This window comes from Ailuropoda melanoleuca, chromosome 1, assembly GCF_002007445.2.
Source record: "Ailuropoda melanoleuca isolate Jingjing chromosome 1, ASM200744v2, whole genome shotgun sequence".
In the NCBI taxonomy this organism is placed as follows: domain Eukaryota; kingdom Metazoa; phylum Chordata; class Mammalia; order Carnivora; family Ursidae; genus Ailuropoda; species Ailuropoda melanoleuca.
Genome location: NC_048218.1, coordinates 200,008,031 through 200,033,473, shown reverse-complemented (window position 1 = coordinate 200,033,473; position 25,443 = coordinate 200,008,031). Strand labels below are relative to the sequence as shown.

Here is a 25,443-nt window from a genome sequence, read left to right as displayed (position 1 = left end):
TCAGTAATTAATGATGAGTGAATGAGCCCCCAGGTTCTAGAAGCAAAGAACCAAGGGCTGAACCGAGGATGTGGGCCTCACCTGGCCAGCGGGGGAGGGGGGGTGGGAGAGAAGAAAGAGTTCAGGAAGGAAACAGCTACCTGGGTGAGAGAAGTGGGAAAAGAACCAAAGTTGTAGTCTATTTTTCAAGGAAAAAGAGGAAGAAACTTTTGAGGAATTCTCAAATGCCACAAAGTGGTCAATGTAAATGTGAATCAAAATAAAAAGAGTTTGGGGCTTGTCAGAGTCAGGAGCTGTAGAAGGACTAGATGGAGCAAGATCTCAGGGTTAAGAAATGGGGGGAGAGGGTAAAAACATGCCCTTGAAAGTGAGGCCATGAAAGGAAGGAGGTTTGGAAGTGATTAAGCAGAATGCCATCGCCAAAGACCGTATCCTTGCTAGACAGGAGACTGTGCTTATCTCAAGGCAGATATGGAATCTCCTTTAAGGCCCATCTCCTGGCACTTCGGAGTAACTGGGGAGCTCTGCCAGCATGTGGGCGGTAGATGAGATGACCCACTTGAGTGTCTTGGTGGCCGAGTCAGCAGTACATTTACTGGGCAACCAGATGCCCTCAGCTCCTGCACCAGGCCCTCTTCTTTGAATGACTGTTTCTTTTAACTTGTATCCTCCCTTCCCCGCAGGGAACATGGTGGAATGGTGCTTACCTCAAGATATTGACCTTGAAGGTGTTGAGTTCAAGTCTATGGCCAGTGGGTCCCATAAAATTCAGTCTGACTTCATGTAAGTATTTCAGAATGTAAATCTTCTCTGTATCATTTCCTCTCCTCACATACTTTCCCTAGAGCATCAGGGCTCACATCAGGGAGGCTTCCGAGACTGTGTGGAAATGCCCTGAAAATATACGTGTAGTTTTGTGTTTATATCCGTTTTCTAGCAAGGAGGTCCCAGCTTTCATTAGGTTCTCAATGGGTTTTATGAACTCCAAAAGTTAAGAATGATGAGAGGTTCTCTCTCTTTTAAGAAATTTCTAGATCTTGTTTGAAGTTTGGCTTTATTGAAAGGATGGACTTTCAGTTCAGTTCGGGTTACCTTAAGCCATTTATGTGCCAAAACTTGAAATTCCAGCTTTAAGTAAGGCCAGTTTACAGTCCTGTGTAATTAAGATCTGTGCGAGGAGGAGCAGACGACTAGAACATCAGGTAATGAAGAACGAGGTAGCTTGAATCTTCTCACTGGGCTGCAACCGGGACAGAAGTATGAGAAAGGGGAAGGAATAAAGGGACAGCTCTGGTCCTCCACCCTATTAAAAGTGTCAGAGACTCAGGAAGTGAGGGGAAGAAAATCAATGCTAATAAAACTGTACCACTCCAGAAGGGCCTGAAGAGGAATCTTTGTTTTTGTTCCCTATCACATCGTGAGTTGGGTTGCAGGAGAGGAGAAGGGATTTGTCCATGGTCTGGGCAGCCGAGCCGCAGGCTTGCCAGAGGTCAAGTCCTGGCTCCCGTCGGATGACCCTTGGTGCATTCTATAATCTCCTTGCACCTCAGTTGTCTCATCTGTGGGGTTGAGTGGCTTGGACCAGTGTTGCCCTGTGGTTCTAAAAACTTCATCTTCAGGCCCTGGACACCGTTCTTTGTTTTCCTCGGGACTGCATCTCAAATTAAAAAACAAAGCCGAATGAAATTTCTCTCTGATGGTGAGCCACACTTGACTTTGGGTCCTTTCTAGCTATTTCCGAAAGGGGCCCTTCTTCGGCCTCGCCTGCTTCGCCAACATGCCCGTGGAGAGTGAGCTGGAGCGTGGCGCCCGGATGAAGTCTGTGGGCATCCTGTCTCCGTCCTACACCCTGCTTTACCGGTACATGCACTTCCTGGAGAATCAGGTTCGGTACGTGGCTTGCATACGTGTGCGGGGAGGCCACGGGGCTGTGCCAGCCGGGGTGGGGGCGGGGTGTGAGGAGCTCTCCGAGGTGAAGGCTGTGTGCCAGCACGGCAGATGGCCTTCCACGAACATCCACGGCCACATTTCACACCTCAGGGGGTGGTCTTTCTGTGTCAACCCAAGTCCTGTCCTAAGGATTCTTCGCACTGCAGGGAAAGCAGGGTGGGTTTGCCTTCCGTGTGTGTTAACACTGTAATCAGTCCTGTTTAATGATGTAATCTGTTGATTTTCATGATCTTTGTTTATCCTGAGCCACAGGAAATACCTCCTTGCCCCAGGTCGGCAAACAGCCTCTAAACTCTTGTTAAGCCTAATCCTTTATTATTTGGGGGTATTATTACTACTTGTGGTCATTGGAAAGGAATTTTTGACAGAAGCAGCAAAACTATTCATGATTTTATATATTTTTTCATTACTCCAATTTCATTTCAGATTTTGAGACAAATCTATCCGTAATCCCTGAAGCATTATTAAAATTTTAGCACATTTGCCTCTTTTCTGGTGTACATGTGTGTATACTTTTAAAAATATATATACTTGGCATTATACTCTGCATACGTTTTTATACCTTATGCTTTTAAAATCGTTTTAATTTTTATATAATAATCTCAATCATCTTTGAACATGAAATTTGCTTATGGGAAAAAAGTTTATTATTTAAAATGTATATAAAAGTACAAGTGAATTTTTTAAAAAATCTTCCTAAGTTTAACACCAAGATATCCATTGTTAATATTCAGTGAATGCCATTCTAAAGTAGAAATGATTTTACAGAAATAGGATTCATGCTTTACAAGAATTTAATTTTATCACATAGCAGGCTCGTTTGAAATACATTGAATTTAATCTTCCTTATAGAGATCAGAGGAAAAGAACAATGAAACTGAAGGAATTGTCAAACTTCCCGTGAATTTTTTTTTTTTTTTTACAATAAGGTATGTTATTTCTTGAAATACTCTTTCAAAGTTAAGGGAAAAGATTATGAAAACCACAAAGATAGGGTGAGATAGGGTGTCATTCCTATTTTTGTTGAGAAATAACATATATGTTCTCAGCATAAGGGTCACTGGTGGTTGTAAGTGTTTCAATTGTGGACACAGTCGGCCATCTTGTCTACCACCTCTCGGCTCCTCTGCCCTAGTTCACATCTCAATTCTTACATATGGTGAGACTTATTCTATGTTTAGTTCTATAATCCTACTTCCCACCGTTCTTCAGTCTCGGTTCCGTGTATATCACCACGGCTGTGGCTTGGCTGAGGCTTGCCCTGTTCCTCAGCTCCTGATTGGATTTGTTTCTTGACTGGTTGGTTTTTGCCATCAAGTGCTTTATTCTGTCCTCCGTGAAAGCGTCGTGGGTGCTGCCGTCCCTGAGGTCTTGCGCCCTTAATCACATGTGTCTGTTACCTTTCCTCTGGGTGGATAGAAGGTTCTGGAATCTTTTCTTCTTCCTCTCGGGATGCTGTATTGCTGTGCTCTCTTCTGATACTGGTTGTCTACGGAAGTCTCTGATTTCTAGATACCTGTAGATTTTTTACTTGTGAAGTGTCTGACCTTTCTTTCCAGTGATAGTTTGTCCCTTTTGGTCTAGAGATAGGTCTTTTATTTTTAATTTCAGGAACCTTTCCACCTGTAAGAAAATATTCAACTTTCCCATTCCACTTTTTTTTCCTTCTTTTATGCACTGGTTATGCATATGTTTTCTCTCCCTCATCCTCCATATTTATCATTTTGATGATTATTTTAATAACTCTGTAATGCTAGAGTTGTCCCATAAGTTTTCTTGATTGTTCCCTATGGTTGAGCACTTAGCATGTTTTTAATTTTTTTAATTGCTCCTCTGCACTCTGGAACTCTGGAGAACACCTTCATATAGATCTCTTTTTCTGTTTTTGAAATATTTCCTCAGCTTTGTGTCTCAGAAGTAAGATTATGGAGTAAAATAAACCAAAACATTTTATTTAAAAAAAATTATTCCTTTTGAAAAAACTAATTTTCCCAAGTAGACGATATTTTCTCATGGCTCAAATGTTAAAAATTATAAGCTGGCATTATATTAGTTAGGGTCCTAGCTAAATGGCAGTAACAGGGGCCCCAAAATACAATGGTTCAAATAAGATAGAAAATTCTTTCTGATATAATAGTCTACTGGTGCTCAAGGTGGGAAGCCTGCTGGTCCCTACAATTGTTTAGGGACCCACACTTCTTCGCTTGGATTGGTCTACCATATCCTAAGAGTGATGTTTGTGTTCGGAGGTATTCTTCTGCAGTGTTCAAAGCTGCTCGCCACTACTGTTTGCATCTAGCCCAGAGGCAAGAGGGAAAGCTCCTGAAATAGCATCATCACTTCTCCCATGTCACTGTCCAGTTCTCCATCACAAAGACACACCGAACAGCAAAGGAGACTGGAAGAGGTAGTCTCTAGGTCGGTGACCCTGTGACCAGTTAAAAATCTGGTGGTTCTGTTGCAAACAGGAAAAAGGGACAGATGAATTTGGGGGCAAAATTAGCAGCCCCTGCTTCAGTTTGCCACTCTGACTATTCAGATATCCAAGTGCACTCTTCTTTCTACCTGTAGGGAACATTCCTCCCACCCCAAGAGAGCCCTCATACAGGCTCATCCACTTAATGCTTCTAGTCTAAAATCCAGGATTTCCGTGTGTGATACAAGGTCCTTTCATTAGATCAGTTCATGGTTCTTTGTATCCTGGAAACCTATGAAAGAATAGACAAGTCCATTCACTCCCCGCCTCCCAAATGCAGCGTAAAAGTGGAGCAACGAGGTGCCTTAACCAAGCTGGTTAAGCCTCCAACTTGGTTTCCGCACCAGTCATGATCTCAGGGTCATGAGATCGAGTTCCACATCGGGCTCCGCACTCAGCATGGAGTCTGCTTAGGACTCTCTCTCTCCCTCTGCCCCTTTCCCCTGCTCACACTCTCACGAGCTCGTGCACTCTCTCTCTCTCAAATAAATAAATCTTTGGGGGGAAAAGAAGGTAGAATAGGAACCACAGTACAAACTCCTATTTGGAAAAAGGAAAGATGAGAAATCCAAGAAGCCACTAGTCCATAATGATAATGAAATTCTGCCGAGTGGGGATTGCAAAGGTTTCCTGTCCTGGCAGAGCAGTACGTTCCTTGTTGAAATCTAGTTATTGACAATCCCCTTGCCCATTTTCCTCCCTGGCTCCCAGCTTTGCCTTCTAGGAGGTTCTTTATCCATTTTCCGCCATAACCACTTTTGAAGCAGGCCTTGGAGAACGTGATCTTCTTGGGGCTGGAGGACACATTTCCCACTGGTGCAGGTCTGTGGGTGTAGTGGTTTCTTTGAGGGTGGAGGAGTCACAGGCTTTTACAGACCAGGCACATGACAATACAGATCCCTCAAAAACGAGGCAGGCTTCTGGTCTGTTTGCTTCCAGTCAGTTCCAGATAAAAGTGTCCACTGCTGAAGATTTCTTTTGGGTCTTAGTTTTTAAACCACTGGACTAGGACTAGTTACTGGTGTCTATTCTTGGCCTATCCATCCTTCCTCATTTTAATGGAAAGCACCTAAAGGCTGCCCCCGAAATCTGATCTTTGCAAGTGGGCATGACTCCTGTGACTCCACTCTTAACTGGAGATTTTCACAGAAGCTTTGAGAGAAGTTCTTTTTTTTTTTTTTTTAAAGACGGTATTTATTTGTTTGACAGAGCGCACAAGCAGGGGGAGCGGCAGGCAGAGGAAGAGGGAGAAGCAAACTCCCCGCTGAGCAGGGAGCCTGATGCGGGGCTCGATTCCAGGACCCTGAGATCATGACCTGACCTGAAGACAGATGCTTAACCAGCTGAGCCACCCAGGCGCCCCTTTGAGAGAAATTCTTATCTCCTGCTTTTGGGGTACCAAAGCAGTTGGCTTTTCCAGTTCCATGGGATCCCAAAATAATTGGAGTCTTAATTATATTGCAGAGCTCAGAACACTGCCCTTAGGCTGCCTTTCCTTCCGTTTCGGCTCGCAAACTGGCTCGTTCTTGCCTGTTTCCATCTTCCTCTTGTAGTAGCTCACGGAAAATCAGGAGCAGTCAACATTTTCTCTCTAACTGCTTCCCCTGAAGTTACAAGTTTTGGTGACACGGGGCCTGTCTTCCAAGTTACTGAAGTTCTAGCAAGTTTTTGCGACAGTGTAACAAGGGCTCCCAGCTTTCTGGGCTGCAACACCTCTTCTCGCCACCTTCCCTTGCCAGCTGCTAAGCCAAAGGCCACAATGTCTTTTCTGATACGGGGTAACCATTTCTAGGCACCATCTTCCGCTTTAGCTAGAGTACGGGTAAGTCGCTATAACAAAGAGACCCAAGATGTAGTGATTCAAAGGAGACCAATGTATGGCTTTTCTAGCACAACAGTCCCGGAGAGGTACAAGCAGTCCAGGGGGTTAGGTGGCTCTGTTCTGCTGGGGCCCAAGTCTTTCTGTCTTGTATACTCCTGTCTCCTAGAGTATTGTCCTCGTCCACATGGTAGAAGCGGACCCACTGTTACCAGGCGTGAACTTCCGGCCTGCAGGCAGAGGAAAGACACAGGAATGCCCAAGTTAAACACATCACTTCTGCTTACACATCATTGGCCAGTTCTTCGTTCCTAGCCATGCCTGGCAGCAAGAAGGTCTGGCAATTGTGGTCCTTAACTAGGCAACTATGTCACGAGCTATAATCAGAAACGTCTAGGCTCCACCACTGGCATAAAATGAAAAGTCTAGAGGCACCTGGGCGGCTCAGTTGGTTAAGCGTCTGCCTTCAGCTTGGGTCATGATCTCACGGTCCTGAGATCAAGCCCGAGTTGGGCTCCCTGCTCAGTGGGGAGCCTGCTTCTCCCTCTCCCTCTGCCCCTCCCCACTGTGCGTGCCTTATTGCTGGGGCGTGTAGCTTCGGGAAGGCAGGTTAGCCGTAGTGGGCGTTTGCGTGGTCACGTAAGCTTATGCTTTATCTGTGAAGGGGCTTGGGCTTAAGGAGAGCCCCGGTGTCTCTGGTCCTGCAGGGGAACCCTCAGTCTGACCCAGAAGCCTGCCTGAGGCTTCAGATCAGTAGTATATATTGTGCACATCGTTCTCTGGTTTTTACCACATCACGTCTCTTAGACAATTTCCATAGATGGCTTAGCCTGCGTTTCCGTGTGGTACCTCCTTGTCTAGGCATCCTTATAGACAATCACCTGGAAGGTCCCCTTGTGCACATCTTTGAAGTTCAACACCCCTTGCAGCTCTCAAACTTGCTGCAATACCTTTTGGGTCATCTTGGTATTATGGCTTGATCATCAGTGTTGTTTAATGCAAAGATCTCCAGTGTGTTTACATTTTGAGGCTTTCATACAACCGTTGTTTAACGTTGATCTGGAACTGCCAGTTTCTATTTAAGTCCGTGCTCATAGTCTGTCTTCCATGTTAGTGCCTTGTTCCGTTCCATCTGTCAGTGATATTTGAGACTGTCAGAGGACAGGGTCCTGAAACTAGCTTTCTGTCTAAGGTTCTCTAACTTAGTGAGCTTTTCTTTAGAAACTCAGTGCAAGTAGAGCGTTTTAAGGTAGTCAAACAGAAAAGACAATTGAGCAGCCAATCCACAACCTGAAAATGAAAGAGTATCACAGAAAGTCACCTTGATACAGCCCACTTGAGTGCAGAAAACACAGTATTGAAAATACGGTAAACAGATTCTCACTGTTCTTTTAGGGAAATTACATCCCAGTGAAAACACCTTTGAACTTAATCATCTTTGCATTATTTTGTGTTAAGCAAATTTTCATCAGTTGGACACATGTCCTTGAAGAGTATCTGAAACTGCCATCGTCTCAGAATTAAACACTGCCGAGCCACCACGAGTTTCCCATGGAGTGCCCAAGTAAGAGTGAAAGAAAGGATTGTAAGCCCCCACCTCTCATAGGCATTTGTTGTTACACATGACTGCCTTCCTGTCCAAAGCTCAGAACGTATAGGAACCCCCCAAATTAGAGAGCCTCTGCCCCGAGAGGAACTTAGATCTTAGTAATAATTTTTTAAGATGGAATTGATGTGTTGTTTTTTTTTCTTTTTTAAATCTGAATTTGCCCTAAGATCTCTTCCAGGGGCTTGGCCTGAATCTCCCCCTTTACCCTGTGTTTTGGGCCCTCACCGTGCGCCTGGCTAGACGCTGCCGGATAGCTGGGGAGGAAGGAGCCTCACACTTGTGAGTGACTGAAATGGGACATGAACTGTGTGACGCACTCTTTCTACTTCATTTCATTTGCCCCTCGGAAGACTATTGAGGTGGTACTAGTATCTCTATTTGAAGGCGAAGGGGGAAAGAGCAGATTTTGGACAGTTTGGTAACTTGCCGGAGATCTCACCGTGCGGAGGGGCAGTGTCACCTTGGCATCGGGAGCTGGGAGTCACTCTGGAGAAGAGGCGGTTTGGGGACAGTTGGCTCCCAGCTGGACTCTGAGAATCTTGACTCTGAGCAGTTTCTGTCCGAGTTTGGGGTAAGCCAACACCGATGGATTGGGGCGCTTGCCCAGTGCGGTCCTCGTTGTTCACGGTCAACTGTGATTAGCTGTATTTTGATTCTTGATTGTTGCGATATGATGGATATTGTAGGGCACCAAGAAAATGAGACTAAAATGGTTGTAATGCCTTGTATTCCCCCCATATTTGTTTCCTACGGCCGTCCTAACAGAGTAGCCCAGACTGGGGGACTTAAAGCAACAGAATGGTTGCTCTCATGGTTCTGGAGGCAGGAAGTCTGAAGTCAGGGCATTGGTAGGGTTGGTTCCACGAGGGAGAATCTGCTCTTTGCCCCTCGCCTGGCTTCTGGTGGTTTGCTGGCGATCTTCGGTGTTCCTTGGCTAACAGATGCATCCCTCTTGGCCTCTGCCCTTATCCTCGCGTGACATTCTCCTTGTGTGCGTCTCAGTGTGTCCACATTTCCCTCTTCTGATAAGGTCATCTGTCCTTTTGGATTAGGATGCACCCAGGGACTTCACTTGAACTTATCTCTGTAAAGACGCTGTCTCCAAAGAGGGTTGCATTCTTTGGTACTGAGGGTTAGGACTCCAGCACATCTTTTTTCTGGAGGAGAGTGGAGGGGGATAGTTCAGCCCATCGCACCCCCATTCAGCATGGTGCCTCACAGTACCCACAGCACTCCTGTGCTTGACTTGAAGGCGGGATTCTCCATTGTCCAGTTGGTCCAGGGATTCAATGTGACTTTGTTGGTTTTGGGGACAGTTGACAAGGCTCCCCACTACCCAGTCTCGGCAGGCGCAAGCAGTTGGGGTGGGAAAAGAAGAGATTCTGGGTTTTTTATTACTTTAATACTTGATGCTGAGAAAGTATGAGGCCTGGTGACATCCAGTAATAGTTGTTTTCCTTTATTTGAGACACTGAGGGGTAAGCTGCTTCTGAGTCCTCTGTCACGAACCAAACAAGCATGGCTTCTCAGCAGTGAGCAGCTTTGAGCAGGGGATGGGTGCTCTTGCGAGCTGTCCCTGTCGCCGCCTTCTCTGGCAAGAGGCATGCACTCTTGAGCACCCCTGGCTCGGGAACAGTAGACGTCAGTCACAGCGTGTTCCTTCTGTGAGTTTCCCGTGAGCAGCAGAATGTGTCCCATGGCGTCAGGGAGACTCAGACCCCACATCTGAGCTTCCGTAAGGATCTTCCGTAACACTGAAGTAGGCATCCTAGGCAACCTCAAAATGGGGGTCTTTTCAGCTTATCACTTGGTTCCTAAGCGTTCTAGCCGTTGGGACGAGGGGAGTGAGTGGCAGAGCTGGGGCCGGAGCTGTTCTCACCGTGTGTGTGTGTGTGTTTGCAGACACCAGTTGGAGACGCCGGGACATTACTCTCACCTGGCTGCATTCTACGAGGACAAGAAAGGGGTGCTCCATGCCGGTCCGGGGAGAGGCAGCAGCCTGCCCCCCGTCTACTGGCTGCCGTCCATCCACCGATACATGTACCCCGAGATGAAGGTAGGGCTCGCCGTGGGCTCACACCATCCTGGGCTCGTGTCTGCTAGTGATTGTTGATTATTTTTTCTAACTCATCAGGAATTTCTGTCTTGGGCTTATGCCCAAAGTCTGGTTTTGATAGGTTTCTGACCCAAGCATTTGGGTTCCTTTAAAACACAAGGCAACAAAATGCTTTCTAGACGCTGCTGTAACCGTGGTACAAACCATGTGTGACGATAGGGCAGCAGACTCCTAGCAGGGAGAAGGCGGGTTTAACTCTGTTGTTGGCTTAGATATTTTAAAACCAGACACTTGAACTGAAAAGAGGAAAGATGAAGAATTTGATGAGTAGATGTATTATTTCGTAGTTACCGTATTCCCGATACTGCGTTATTACACGTTTGTTCTGAAGTCCTTTGCCTGTGTGCTAGAAGGCATTCATTCACGGTTCACAAGCGTGGGCTGGTGGGAGGGTGCAGAGATGAGTAGGAACATGGAACTCTTCCTTCTCCCTCCCCCGTAGGTGGTCACAAGCTACTGCGGGGGAAACAGGGCTCCCTGGTGGAGGTATTATGCCAGGGGTTTAAGGGAAAATTCTGGAAAGGCATCTTGGAAGAAGAGCTGGCCCCTGAAGTATTTGGCTAGGTGAGAAGTGAGGGATGCTGAGTTCAGATTGCGGGAAGGCTCCTGGCAGCCACGGTCTGTGACTTTCTCAGAATGTGGGCATTCTGACGCTATTTATCAATACCTGTGGCAGCATTTTTTTTTTTTTTAAAGTAAATGATCGTTTCATCCTTGTTTTCCAAATAAACCAGCTGAGGTCTGTAAAGGTTCAGTGACTCACGTAAGGCCTTACAGCTAATAGGAGATAGAGGCAGGATTTAACCACAGTGAGCCAAAGCCAGCGCATGCTCCTTACGCCACCACCTTCGTAGATGTGGGCAGGAGAAAGCACAAGGCAGGTTCAGGGCACAGAGCAGGCTCCAGGCATGCCTTGGAGATACGGCGGGTTCGGCTCCAGACCGCCACAGTAGAGTGAATATTGCAGTAAAGCGAGTCAGATACGATTTTTGGTTTCCCAGTGCATACAGAAGTTAGGTTTACACTGTGCTGTAGTTTATTAAGTGTGCAATAACACTACATCTCAAAAAAACAACGTACGTACCTTAATGAGATAGTACTTTATTGCTAAAAAATGCTAATCATCATCTGTGCTTTCAGTGGGTCATAAATCACTGTTCACAGATGACCATAACAAATATAATGAAAAAAATTTTTTAAAGATTTATTTATTTATTCTAGAGAGCATGAGTGGGAGGGATGGAGCGGGAGAGAATCTCAAGCAGACTCTGTGTTGAGCGCGGAGCCTGACATGGGGCTCGATCTCACGCCCCTGAGTTCATGACCTGAGCCGAAGCCAAGAGTTGGATGCTTAACCGACTGAGCCACCCGGGCACCCCACTAACAATGAACATTTTGAAAAATTGTAAGAATCATTAAAATGTGACACAGAGGTGCGATGTGAGCACCTGCTGTTGGAAAAATGGCACCAATAGACTGGCTCCATGTAAGATTGCCACAGACTCTCAGTTTATAAAAAAGGCAGTATCCGCAAAGCCCAATAAAGTGCAGTGCAGGTCTGCCTGTAGCTTGACTGGGATTGAATTTCTGTGTCAACTGACCAGGAGAGAAACGATTGGAAAAAGAGGTTGGAATCAAATTGTAGAAAACCTTAAACACTAGACCATGGAATTTGAACCCAATAAGTACCAGTTAGGGTCTTGCCAGGAAAACATAAGCTATGGGAGATATTCCAAGATACTTCAATACAGGGAATCCATAATGTAGGCATTAGAAGACTGAAGGAGCAAAAAGGGAGCAAGGGAATCTAGATATTTGTAACCAGAGACAGCTCCCACCTTATGTTAGTTATCTCCTGCTGCGTTACAAAGTACCCCAAAATTAATGGTTTAAAGTGGTACGAATTTATTATCTTGTGGTTTCTGTGAGCCAAGAATTCAGGCATGTCCTGGCTGGGTCCTCTGCTTTGTGGTCTCCCATGAGACTGTAGTCAAGGTATCAGCCAGAGGTGGGGTCTCATCTGGGGGCTCGACTGGGGAAATGTCTGCCTCCGAGCTCCTGTGGTCGTTGGAGGATTGGTTTCCTTGAGGGCTAGTGGACTAAGGCCTTCAGTACTGCTGCCTCTTTGCTGTCCTCAGTCCGTAGCTGGGTGGGTCTCTCCAACATGGTGGCTTGCTTCATCAAAGTCAGTGAGTGAAAAAGTCTCCTAGCAAGGTGGAAGTCGAAATCCTTTGTGACCTAATTAGAAGCGACAGCCCTGCGAAGTTGCCATGTTCTGTTGGTAAAAGCAAGTTACTCAGGAGAGGGGATTACATAAGGCTATAAATACCAAGAAGGGGGGATCATTGAGGGCCCTCGTAGAGGCTGCCTACCACATGCACCACTCCAGGGCTAGGACAACAGAGGGAGGGATAACATTATCAAAACTGCAGGAGCTTGAGGAGGGGCCCTACACAGCCTGTGCTCGAGTGTGTTAGGCACTATGCACCTGCCGATGCTGGACCCTCTGGGGGCCGTGGCTCAGCTGGAACGGGGGCCGCTTGGAGAAGCTGGAGGCTAGAATCAGAGATGTCCTCTGCTGCTGGCCAAATACCAGCAGGAGTGAGAAACTGAGGAGAGCTCCTTCTCCCTTCCTTCTGCCTTCCAGCCCCCCGAGTCATTGCATCCCAGGGGAGGAACATAACAGGAAGCCAGCTGCCATGGGAATCCAGGGAACATTGTTTAAAGATTGCCCCATGCCATGGCATGCCCTGAGAGGCAATAATTAAGAAATGGTCAGAGGGTCATTAGGGTGATTCTGGGTCTGTACTGACTGAACCCTGGTCTTTTCCTCGCCACTCCTAACCCTGAGCCATTTTTTCCTTCTCACATTGCTGCCATGCCATCTCAAACCCACAGAGAGGTGACCAGCATCTGATCAGGGTGTCCCTGGATTCCTCTCCCCAACAGCCCATGAAGGGGGGACCAAGAGGAGAGAAAGTAAAATGGCCTTTGTTTTTGCTCCATTGAGGGCAGCTCATTTACATGACAAATTCTAGTTGATGCGGGGGCAAAGGGTACGTTGACAGGTTGCAGATGGAAATGTGAATGATCTTTTTACCAAACAACTTGTTAGTACTTATTAAAAATACATGTGCCCTTTGCCTTAGCAATCCCGCTCCTCGGATCTGCCCTCTATAAGCCGCCAGAGTACAGTGCTGTCTATATAAGACTGTGTAAGTCCGCAGTGTATAGAGTGCTAGAAAATGAGAATGCCCCATGTATTGTACAGCCATTAAAAATAATGAATTAGAGCGTACGTAATTGACGTGGGGGGTCTGCCAGGAAGCGTTTTGGTGTGAGAACAGCAAAGTGCAGAAAACTCTATGTGATATGATCACGCACTTTTGTAAGATAATCACAGCCTCGGGTGCAGTATAGCTACGACACGCAGACGCCAGCATGGACAGTGTGTGGGTGGATACTAGCTTACTACTAGTACACAGATTGCCTGGGGGTGAGATGAGACCTGGAGGGACAGTGCTTATAGGTACAAAAAAGGAAAGGACCAGGAGAAAAATGACAGCAATTGAAACAATGGTGTATATATGATTTCACTGGTCGTTTATGGAATATCACATATATGTACATATAAAGAAATTTCTATGGAAGCTTTCTCTTGAAACAGAATATTTTGTAGCCACAAGTTAAAAAAACCCCATACATACAGACTTCAGTGAATTTTTACAGAGCGAACACACACGAAGAAAAGTTTAAAATAAGTTTTTAAAGTTGGGGTCAGATCTGAGACGGTTGCAGAGACAAAAATCCCTGGCAAGGGAGGAAGGAAGGCTCAAGGACTCTCTGAGGGGCCCGGCAGTGCCTGGTAGATGCCCTGCTTTGGGAAGTGGGGAAGAAGGACAGAGAGTAGGGACTGAGCCCCAGGAGCAGATGGAATCCCTGGGCTGGGGGTAGAGGATGGAGGGGAGGCAAGGGATGGAGAGAGAGCCCGAGGGTCGTCGGCCACGGCTAGGGAGTGAAGAGAGCCTGGAGTACATCCCCCGGAAGGTCAGAGGGAAAACGTGAGGGCAGGAGCTGCGTAAGTCAGGAAAAGAGTTTCCTATAAAAGCTACAGCAAAACGAGGCCCAGAGGGGGGAAATGGATTTAGGTGAAAGCAGGAGAAACGTCCCTCAACGTAACCCTTCCCGCGTTGCCCTAACATAGTCCAGGCCCAATGCCCCACCTACTGGCAGTTCCCAGGAAGTGACCTGTTGTTTCTTGTCTCTGGGGCCTTTGTACACGTTGGTCCTTCCACCAAGAACACCTTCAGTCCAGTTCGTCCTTCAGGTCCAAGTTGAGACACGCTGCTTCCAGGAAGTCTTCCGGGAATTGGGTCAGGCACATCCTGTGCGCTCCTGCAGCTCGTGCCCCCTCCCATCAGGTCTCAGGCTGGGATTTGATCGCTTGTGCACCTGCTTCTCCCAGTAGTCTCTGCACTGTATGAGGGGCAACGGCTGGGCCTTTCAAAGTTCATTGTTGGACCGAGCCCGCTTAGCACAGTGCTTGGTGCAAAGTTAGCACGTGAGAAATATTTCCTGTCCGAGTGCATCCATGAATGCATGAGCAAATAAGACCAGAATTAAGGATTGATCATTTATTCTGGGATTCTAGGCGGGGACACAGCTGGGCAAAACACTGCCAGGCCTTCGTGCAGTAGAACATGCTCAGGGCTTGAGGATCACCAGAGGGGGGCTGGGGGGGACGCAGGGCCTGGGCTCCCTTTCCTGTCTCGTTGCCTGAGTACTTTGGTGAAAGATTGGATTTGGAGAAATCTGACCAGACTGGTGGCTCAGCACCTCTTCTCCTGGTGATCCGGGAGAGGGGTAGGCACCCGTGGGGCAGGGGGCGGGCGGGACAGCGGAGGGCAGCCTCTATGCCAGTTTGGGGGAAGGGGGGGCAAGTGAAAGGCGCAGGTGCGGGGACCATGCCCGCCCTGGAAAGGGAGGTTCATGCTGTGGGTTGCCAGGCTCCCAGCGACAAGCCCCGCACTGGCCTCGGTGTGGGCGCAGCACTTCAGCAGTGCTCTCGCCAGCGCCCCCCAGTGGTGGTGAGCGCTATTGCTTCTGAGACGAGCCGGGAAGGGACCTTCCAAAAGCACTCCTGAGGGACAGAGCTTGAAGACCCCCTATTTCATCAGGGCCCTTGCGCAGAGTGTTTCATGGGTTTTTCTCAGGTGGTCCTGAGAGCCATGTGAGAGGCAGCATGGTCTCCCCATTTCACAGATCAGGAGAGTGAACAGGAAACGTTGGCTGATGTTCCCAAGGCCTCCCATTAGGAAATGGCAGAGCCGGGATTAGAATTCAGCTTTCCCGGGGTCAGAGCTCCTGGGGTCTTCCTGGCTCAGGGCTCCTAGAAGCAGCCCTCGGGGGCGACAGGCTGCTTGCACTTGGCAGGAAGGAAGGGGCTGGACCCACGTGCAGCAGTTCCTGGGCGAGGGGACTCTAGGCAGACACTCCACAGGGTAGCAGGTCCGTATGCTTGGGGAGCTCATCACCTCACCCCTTCCAGGGCTCAGTAATGGTTTTGAGTTGGATGTCCTCATTGAGGGTGTAATGTCACTTCAGAAGCTTTTCTTTCTGACTTTTCAAAAGTTATGTTCTGCTTTGTTTCTTGTGTGCCTCTCTCTCCTGAGTAAAGTACTTAATGATCCCTAAACTCAGACCTCATTTCATTGTATCCGGGGAACTCTCGGAGTATCGAAATCTCATTTAAAAGTGAGACTTTAGGGGCGCCTGGGTGGCACAGCGGTTAAGCGTCTGCTTTCGGCTCAGGGCGTGATCCCAGTGTTATGGGATCGAGCCCCACATCAGGCTCCTCTGCTATGAGCCTGGTTCTTCCTCTCCCACTCCCGCTGCTTGTGTTCCCTCTCTCGCTGGCTGTCTCTATCTCTGTCAAATAAATAAATAAATAAAATCTTAAAAAAAAAAAAAGACTTTAAAGTGAACAATACTGTTTTGCGTAGAAATAGCCATCCCATCATGCCTCTGTTGGGTGTTCGCTGGAGTTTGGGGGGGTGGTATTTACACAGAGCTGTACTGAATCGTTTTTCACATTTTAAACAGGCTCCTCTCTTCCTCCCCTTTATTTTTTTCAGATCACACACCCAGCTGGCTGCATGTCTCAGTTTATCAAGTTCTTCGGAGAACAGATCCTCATCCTTTGGAAATTTGCCTTACTGCGAAAGCGCATTTTGATATTTTCTCCCCCTCCTGTCGGTGTCGTGTGCTACAGAGGTAACTAGAAGCCGACGTTGGGTTTTCTTTCCTAGGTTTCCTGGAACAGAAACTGCTTGAGTCTTTGCATAGTTGACCAAGTTCAGAAGAGTTTGGGCTGTCCCAAGAGGATCCCAGGTTTTCAGCCTGGGAATGCCAGGGTTGGGCTTGTGTTCTAGAATGGCTCTGGTGGCAGAGCAGAGGGTGGGTTGGGGAACGCGTCCGTAGTCTGGTGAGAGAGAATCGATGGTGAGAGAAGGTGGATTCTGATACACGGAGGAGGTAAACCTGGCAAACGTTGGCGTGTGATTTGGGTTGTAAGGTTCTGATGTGTGTGAGGTAATGGAGGAAGGGTCTAGGATGACGAGGACGGTGGGGCCACCAGGTGGGGCTCCAGGAGGAGTAGAGGGGGTGGGGCGATAGCGTTGGCCTTGTGGACACCAGGCACCAGTGTGGTTGGGTCAGGACGTTGGGGGAAAGTCAGGCTGGAGATAAAGGTTTGAGAGTGGCATAGAGAGTGCCGTTGACCGCAGGATGGGTGTCGTCCCTCGGGGAGAGCGTGAGTGGGGAGAGGTGATGCAGGCACAGGAGGTGAAGCCACAAAGGGGGACGACCGAGTGACTGAGCTGGGGCAGTCAGAAGAAGGGAGGGAACTGGGAGATGCGGGGGTTACCACAGCCAGGAGTTGTGAGAGAGGGGAAGGTCCACAGCGCCAGATCCCAAGCAAGGCCTCGTGGGGGTGAAGACTGGACGCTGTCTGTTTGCTGTTGTAAGGCACCGTTGGTGTCACTTGAGATCGGGTTCTGCTGTGGGACCCGAAAGGCTCGTGGCCCTGCCTGTCCCCTCAGAATGCCAGAGCCCCGTGGTGACTCAGGCTGTAGGACAGCACGGAGCAGAGCCTCCACAACGTCCTTGGAGGCTGGCTGCTCGGAGGAGGGGGCCGCAGGCTGTGAGGGAGGAGAGGCACACTCTTCCTCTCTCACCGCCTCTTCCTCCGTGCCCTCGCCTGGCCCGCAGTGTACTGCTGCTGCTGTCTCGCCAACGTCTCCCTGCCTGGCATCGGGGGCACCATCCCCGAGTCCAAGCCTTTCTTCTATGTGAACGTGGCTGACATCGAGAGCCTGGAGGTAGAGATGTCCTATGTGGCCTGTGAGTACGGGGCCCTCCCCGCATCCTGCCCACACCTCCTGGCCCCAAATCCCTACGACAGCCCTGCTGGAAGCCAGGCTCTGGCCTTCCAGCCCCCCGGGGCCCTCCTGCTCGCAGACACGGGGCCCCCGGACCCCTCGCGTCCTTGGCCGGGTCGGGCGGGTGCCTTTGGGTGACGGCCTCCACGGTCCCATGCCCTGAACTTGGCCGCCCCAGGCACCACCGAGAAGATTTTCGAGGAGAAGCGGGAGCTGTATGATGTCTACGTGGACAACCAGAACGTGAAGACGCACCACGACCACCTGCAGCCCCTGCTGAAGATCAACAGCGCCGACCGCGAGAAGTACCGGCGGCTCAACGAGCAGAGGTAGCCGAGTCCCGGCCGCGCGTGCGGGGCGCTGCCCCTTTCAGGACGGCGGGGGCTCTGTCCGTGGCCCCGTCCTGCCCACGCCTCCATCGTGCTGTGTTCCTGCAGGCCACAGGCCGCTGGGGGGGGTGGGAAGCCTGCAGGTGACAAGGCCGGGCTCCCAGCGTCTCGCCCTGCGAACGGGGTGGCACGTACACGTGGGGTGGCTTCTTTCGGAGGGGCCTCGGGGGCTGTGCGACCCGAGGGAGAGCACAGCATTGCCAGCGTGCTGGTGCGTTATCTCACGTAAGTCTCGGGAGTTTGGTTGTCCTGGGACATGAATGGCATCATGTGGTGTCAGCAGCGAAATAAATGATATCCTCACCGTCATCCCTGTTCGATGGGCATTTAAGAAAGATCGCCACTTACCTGAGATGACGCAAGGCCGGAACTGGCCCTGAACCCCAGGGCTTGGACCCGAAGCCCCGTTTATTCCTTTCCTGTCCGTCTCCCTGGGCTTTGGGGCCGGGCGCTGGGGCTGCTCTTCCCGGGGGGGGCGGGCGGCCCTGCAGGTGTCTGACCAGTGACCGGCCGGTGTCGGGGGTCCTGTAGTGGCACCGGGGCATGACGGTGGCCTCCCTCACCACAGGCAGATGCTGCTGTACTCCCAGGAGCTGGAAGAAGACTACAACCCTTGTGAGGAGGACCTCTTCGTGCTGTAAGTCAGCCTGGGCGCCACCGCTGGCGGGGTTTCACTGAGGATTCCAGAGCACCAGCCGCTTTGGGCCTCGACCCCTCCCATGTCACCGTCGGCCCAGGAATGTCCTTTATTGCGTCCGGGTCCACTGAGAGCTGGGCTCTGTACAGAGTCCACCATGAGCCCTGAGATGCCATCGGCAGGGCGGGGGTGGGGGGGAGGGGGTGCTAAAAAGTCGAGACAGTGAATGCCTTTCCTGAATGTGGCTCGTGTATTTACACAGTACCGCAAACCCGTGACATTCGAATCATGCTGGGTATAAATCCCCCCACCAACACCACCAAAAAAAAAAAGCTAATCAAAGGAAAACAAATACCCAAGGATGACAGGGAGCTGTGGGGCCTACAACTAGGTTTGCATGTCCCCGTCACCCTTCTCTCCCAGCCTTGCTGGCCGTGAAACCTCCCCATGCCTGCCCCAGCTCCTGAGCTCCGCCTCTGCTGTGTGGACAGCCAGCAGCAGCCTGGAATGCTCTGTGGGGGCTCAGGCTGGGGGCCGCTGGCTCAGGCTGGTGGGCCGGTGCTTCAGACAGGGGGGCCGCACTGCTGACTCCAGTGGCCTGTCCCGGCTTTGAAGGTGAATTTTGGTTTCTCACCTTCAGTCTTGACCTCAGAACGTCATCATCAGGGGGTTTCGGGGATTTTGTTTTTTCCTTCTCTTCCCCTTACGACTGAGAGGCGGAGGCACACAGTCCACGGGAACACAGTACCTACAGTAACCTTCCACAGGAACGTGGGGTTTTGGCAGCCAGGCCATCACTTGCTCAAAGACTTTGCCAATCATATCGTGATTAACGTCCATGGCTTCTTTGCTAAACTTGGTGTCGCTTTAATAACCCTTGAACTTTGATCCTATTTCCTTATTTTCAGGGATCTTAGTTTGAAGCCATTTATTTTAGTTTGAAGCCATTTATTTTTTTAAAGATTTTATTTATGTGACAGCCAGCCAGCGAGAGAGGGAACACAGCAGGGGAGTGGGAGAGGAAGAAGCAGGCTCATAGTGGAGGAGCCTGATGTGGGGCTCGATCCCGGAACACCAGGATCACGCCCTGAGTCGAGGGCAGACGCTTAACGACTGCGCTACCCAGGCGCCCAGAGTTTGAAGCCATTTAAAAGCATCTTAAAGCAATGTAGTTTTGGTTCCTCGTGTGTGGATTATCTGGGTGACTTTTTTTTTTTTTTTTTTTTTTTTTTTTTTTTTTTTTTTTTTTTTTTTTGGTCTTTTCTGCCCTCCCTTCTCTGTGTCTTATCTGGTGAATGCAGGTTTTTCCTAGAGCAGAACAACCGGATATTTCAGACTTTGCTGGAGGTGTCTGCCAGTCAAGATAAAACGCTGACTGCTGAGCATGCCCGCGGCATGGGTCTAGACCCCCAAGGAGATCGGAGCTTTCTGACGGACCTGCTGGAGGCCTATGGCATCGACGTCATGTTGGTCATTGACAACCCCTGTTGCCCGTAGGAAGCGTGAACCAAGGCTGGCGAGCCTCTCTCACGTGGGTGTTTCACGCTGGGCCCCGGAAGACCTCATTTTTTTTAAGTTGACGCAAAGGATTATGGTTTCTACTTTCCAACAAATGTGATTGTCGCAGTCTCCTTTCTTCCCTTCCTCCCTAGTGGTAAGACGAGACCACCTTGGTTTTATGTCCTGCGTTTACGATGTCAGAATCTACCGCTTTCTCCCCGAACTGCTGCCTCGTTTGGTGATCAGAGCAGATCCTCTCATCTCCTTGTTGGGTTACTTGAGGGGATATGGTGAAGGCTGTCTGTTACTAGGAGTGGCCCGAGCTCTGGAAACACGGGGGTGGACTTTTCAGAAAGTCTCCCAGATTTTCATCCCTTGAGGTACTGGAGAATGAGAGAGCTGTCCCACGTGGCCTTGGGAGTGCATCTCCTAGAGGTGGAAGCTAGACCTCACAACCCTTCAAGGTTCTTCTCCGTTCCAGGAATCCAGTGTGGGGATCAAATCCCTTTTCCTGTTCACTAGGGCAAATCTGTGTCTTCTCTGTTCATGTGAGTAGAGACCTCAAAAGAGGAACAAAAGGATGTTTCTGTCCCTAAGGATGAGCTTCTCTAGGGACAGAATGACAGGAAGAAGTTTCTTACCAGCCAGCTGGAAACTAAAATTGTAGAAGGCAGCCTTGAAGCTTTCCTCAGTGTAAATTAATGGTGGCCACCCCACGTGATAGCCCTTCTTTCCCTGAATTCCCCCTTCTCTAGGGATGGCCCTGGAGCCTGCAAGCAAATTCATTTTACAATTTAGTTTCCTTGAAGGGCTAACTATCCTTTTGGAGTGATTTAGGTATTTTTAGAGTACTGTTTGTTGCCCCCAACGATAGAGCAGTTGGGGTTCAAACAGGACAGAGAAGACGTTTCTCCATCTGAGAGTTCTCTGGACACATCACTAGCAGAGCCTCTGGATCAAAACGGAGATTCACTGGGGATTCTGTAATCAAGCAAGGATCTGAGCTGGTCACCCCGAGTTTGAAGCAAGACTACCATTGGGAGCCCTCACAAATTTCTCTTCTGCAGAGATGACATTCCTTGAGCTATGTAGGTGGGGCCAGAGACTAACACCTGTGTGAAGAGAGCGAATTTGACAGTGCCTTCGCCTAGGGACGTGTCGGGACCCCTGAGTGTCCATGATGAGTTCACCTGCATTCCCCTGACAGGTTTTGGTCTGAGATGATTCCTGTCGGTCCCTGCCTGTCCTCTTCGGCCAGGCATTCCAGGGATGCCAACTTTGATGAGACAGTAGTTGTTGCAACCCAGCTCTCATGAGTAGAGTTTAGGTCTTTTTGGCCATGGTTTAGGATTTTGACTTGGGTTCCTGGGCTGTTGGTGACCGTTTCTTGCCTTTCGACCTTCTTGCCTGGCTGTGTCTTCGGCCTAGCCGTCCACGTATCCATGTCTGTGACCTGGTTCCAGCCAGGCTAACACACACAGCAGAGAAAGAACTTTCAAATGGATGGATCACACGTCTTATGTCAAGACTAGCTTTTTAGGGCTCATTGCTTTATTCAGAAATATTTTCACTGTAGCTCCTTGATAACAGGATTCAAGACTAGAGAAATTCCCATGTATAAATGCAAATACGTATTGGTTAATCAAAGTAGTCTCTTTGATGTAAATATAAGTTTGGGCATTGAAATGTAACTGTACAACTAATATTCTCTTCTCCTCTGCAGTGTGGGTTTAGCCATCATTTCAGTAACGTATATGTTTACAAACGAAGTTTCGCCACTTCTTTCCTTGAAGAGCAACCTTCTCTTGTCTCTGGGGAAGGAGCGGCCTTTCTGACCTGGGTCAAGTAATGGTTACTTTTCGTAGTGTCCGAAGGCTCAAGGTTTTCGAAGTTAGGGGGTGGTGTGTCTGAAGCAGGGGTAGGGGTGACAGGAAAGGTCGGATTCTCTCGGTGGACATAGGCCCTCTTCCTTGGGACCCGAGGGGCTTGATGGAGGATGACGTGTTTAAGGACGTCTGCGCCCGTGCCTTCCTGCACGCAGACACTGGTGGTTCTGTGGCATTGTAACGCCATGCTCGCAAGTGCTTGTGTAGAGGTCATAAGGTGAAAATGAGGTTCTGGTATTTTCCTTTGAAAGGGGGGTGGGGCTCCAGGCTCCTTTCAGCTCCACAATCTTCCAGGCAGCCGAGTGGCCTGTCTGTGCGGTCCCCTCACACTCGGGCAGTGGGATGGGGGTAGAGGGCGTGTACAAGCGAGCCTGGGCTCAGCTGACCCTAAAACAGACCTTCTCCCCCACCCACCCTGTATCCCTTTTAAGAGAGAACCCAAGGACTCGGTCCATCCCTTGCAGCTTCCTTCTGGGCCGAAGTCCAGCACCGCACGGCCTCTGGCTGGCCGAGCAGCATGCCCGTTGGCTCTGTACCCCCCTTGGTCACTGTTCTCCAACCCCCGAGTGTCCCTTGGTCTCTTGTCTGGATTGTGATATGGAGCCTCTTGTTTCTGAGGTCACCTTTGGACTGTTGATTNTGATTCCCCCCCCCCCCCCGGCTGGCTTGGTCCTCCTGAGACCTCAAAGCCCGATCTAAGGCCATGAGCCATGTGCTCACCTGGAAACACTGCTGACCTGAGACAGCTGGGCTGCTGTCATTCCTGAATCGAGTCCGACAGAAGCCAGGTGGCAAGGTGCCTTATGGGGCCAGGAATCTGGGCTTAGGGTTTATTGATGTCTAGCAGAGTGTGAGAGGGGCCTATTAAAGTGGGTTGTTTTCAGTGCGGCAGGCTTGGCAGATGGTAATATTCAGCCTTGGAGAAAGTTGTGCTCTCGCGTAGGATTCTCTTCAGGAGTCAGAAACGGTAGGATTTATCTCCTGTGAGAACCAACAGCGTGGGCCGGACGGTTGGTTTTGCGTTGATGATGGCTTTAGTCAGGCACGAAGCACGCCTTGGGCCTGGGGTAGCTCTGTTCCAGGGCGCCCCCTGGGGCCTCGTGCAGTCCTGGGTCAGGACTGCCGTGAACTCCAAGGCACTTGCCCCCCACCACTGACCCCCCTCCACCGCCCCGAGCTGTACCCAGCCTGGCAGCTCTTCTTCCGTTTGGCCAGGGAACGGGTGCTGAATTCATTGATCATGATAGAAATCATTTAGCCCAGAATTTGCATCTAGAACTGACCTTGTTTTGTTCCACGTGAACATCAAGATGGGAATTTTCAGGGTAGCAGAGGGCACAGACCATTCTACATACCACCTGTGCAGACTCATCTGTCAGCATAACTACCTGGTGTTTTAGCGAGAAGATACAGGTAAAGACAAATCCTAGCTGAGTGGCTGTTTTTCATGCTGGTGGCTATGAGGATGAACTTACTGTCTTGATACACCGAAAGCCCTTCCAACACAATAAAAAGATGAGATTCCTCACTTTTAAACTGAGGCCTTTAGGAAAACTTGTATAAAGGGCGGTCATGAATTAAACTTCTAATGGTAGGACAGCAGCCCTCTGGGAAGAGGCAGGACCTCAGGGACCTTATTTTTTTCTTTTTTCTGAAACTAGATAGCCCAGGGAATGGATTGAGATGTTCTCCACGTCCCTGTACAGACCAGACTTGCAGAACTAAGGGAGCGGGAGGGCGCTGAATAAATCCTAAGGCAGCGGTCAGCTTGACTGTGAACTTCGCTTCGTTAGGGCATCTGTTCTGAAATAGGCAAGAAAGTCAACCTGGGGACCAGTGTGTCACATGGGGCTTTCACCTCCCTGTCGGGTTCCTCGCTCGTGGGCTCGGAATCTGGGACGTCCAGCCCGAGAATCCTCCCACCGCACCTCTCGGATGTTCTTCATGCCCTCTGGCTCCTGAAGAGCCAGAGGCCTCCCTCCGCTGGCCCGAGCCGTCCCTTCTCATTTCAGGAAAACGCTTTGCTGATTCAGGTAGGGGCAGAGGAAGGAGTGGAGGGTTCGTCTTACTCCTGAGTGGTGGATTGTGGGTATTCCATTGTAAGACTCCTACGCCTCTGTTCCCAGGAGCCGCTAGGGCCCCGAGTGTTGGGAGAAAGACTAACTGTGAATTAATGTTTGTCTTATAAGAAATGGGAGTTTATTTTTCTATGGATATTACTATGTGATGAGTGGAGTGTGCAGATGTTGAAATGGAAGGAAATTTCAAAACTATAAGCCTTGAAGAAATGTGCAGTTTTGTAATTTGGAAGCAACTGAGACCCCATAAGAGTTTAATTTTTTTGAATGTGAATAAGGAGATGGTGCTGTGAAGTCTTAACCACACTCTCTAGGAGATGAATGTCAGGGTCCTGGGGAGGATGACACGGTCCTCAACCTTAAGGAAAATTCTTGTACGAAGCGTGTAAACGTGATGATGAGGACTAGCGAGCCTCTTGCTGGAGCAGTGTGGTTTTATAATCCGGCACTTTCATTCGTTTCTGGAGCCGGAATACAGGGGCAGTTGATGAAACTGCACATTTAGAAAGTAAGAATTTTCTAGTGCTTATAAATGATGATGGGGAAATAAAGCCCTTTAGAGTTATTCTAGAAGCTTAGCATAACATAGGCTGTTAGCAGAATCATAACCTAAATTCAGAAAATTTATTTACTTACCACGGTAGAAGGAGAGGTATGATTACTTATGTTGGTTGTAGAATGCAGGTTTAGACTAACGATACATTTACTCTGCTTTTTTGAGGACAGGTGGGGAACACAGGGGTAGGTTAGGGCCTTAGAAATTAGCCAGGGATGATCCACAAGGACAGATCCACACAGTGGTCACTGAGTTAGCTGGTTGCAAATACATTTCATTGATGTTGGAGTGAAAACTTCCTTAGGCCAAATCAAGCGAAGATAAAAGTAGACAAAAATCGTGAAGGCGGCATCAGGAACAGTTTGTACAGAACGCCCCCAAAGACCATCACAGGAGGGGTGTGGATGCTGTGCTTTTGAACAGACTGGGTAGGAGACTTTAGGGGTATAGAGCACAGGAAAGCAAAATTAACCTCTTTTACCCAAGCTTGTTCACCAAAATTTTTTTTGTTGTAGGTCTGAGAAATAAACCTTTTCTGAAAAAGGCATGGTTGTAGCGTTGGAAAAATGGTTTTCCTATTTTTCCCCATTTAGGATCAGCATAGCCTCCCTGTCACCTTAAGTGTCAAACCCCCATTTTTGATTAATACCCCAGCATAAGAGAGCAATAAGAGACACTGAATCTATTTTTGTTTAAATTCTTTACCTCATAGTATGAAATTAGTAAGGCACTTGATCATTTTACCCTGGATGCTAGTGCACATAGCTATGTTCTGTTTGGAATGGTAAGAATTTTAACGGCCTAAAGAAAGTTGGGGTTCATCCTGCCGCTAGGAGTAAATGTTTAATGGCTTTGGTTCCGCGGTACCAGGAACAGCCGTGTATGTCCTATCTGTATATATCTGAGCCAAGCTGTGCGCAGAGAGGTTGATATAACTATATTTACAGAGTACAGTTTTTACAAAATTAAAATTCACATTTTAACACGA

The 25,443-nt window shown here is 49.0% G+C and overlaps 1 protein-coding gene across 2 annotated transcripts; it reads left to right on the top strand.

The window, feature by feature from the left end:
- Positions 1 to 215: 215 nt before the first annotated feature.
- DENND11 (DENN domain containing 11) lies at positions 216 to 25,443 on the top strand. Of its 2 annotated transcripts, none has more exons than XM_011228056.3 (8): positions 216 to 783; positions 1,732 to 1,890; positions 9,757 to 9,910; positions 16,105 to 16,243; positions 17,240 to 17,371; positions 17,588 to 17,738; positions 18,367 to 18,435; positions 19,737 to 25,443. In XM_011228056.3, the coding sequence occupies exons 1-8, from the start codon at positions 644 to 646 to the stop codon at positions 19,930 to 19,932; spliced, it is 1,140 nt and encodes a 379-aa protein (XP_011226358.1). In that variant the 5' UTR covers positions 216 to 643; the 3' UTR covers positions 19,933 to 25,443. The 2 variants fall into 2 exon arrangements, with proteins under 2 accessions (XP_011226358.1, XP_034494125.1); XM_034638234.1 differs by lacking the exons at positions 216 to 783; positions 1,732 to 1,890 and adding exons at positions 7,241 to 7,809; positions 8,022 to 8,133.

Excerpts from the sequence above, each read along its gene's own strand:
- DENND11 (XM_011228056.3), top strand. The coding sequence starts at position 644 with ATGACTGTTTCTTTTAACTTGTATCCTCCCTTCCCCGCAGGGAACATG. Across the intron at positions 1,891-9,756 it reads TTCCTGGAGAATCAGGTTCG|ACACCAGTTGGAGACGCCGG; the intron begins GTACGTGGCTTG and ends GTGTGTTTGCAG. Across the intron at positions 9,911-16,104 it reads ACATGTACCCCGAGATGAAG|ATCACACACCCAGCTGGCTG; the intron begins GTAGGGCTCGCC and ends TATTTTTTTCAG.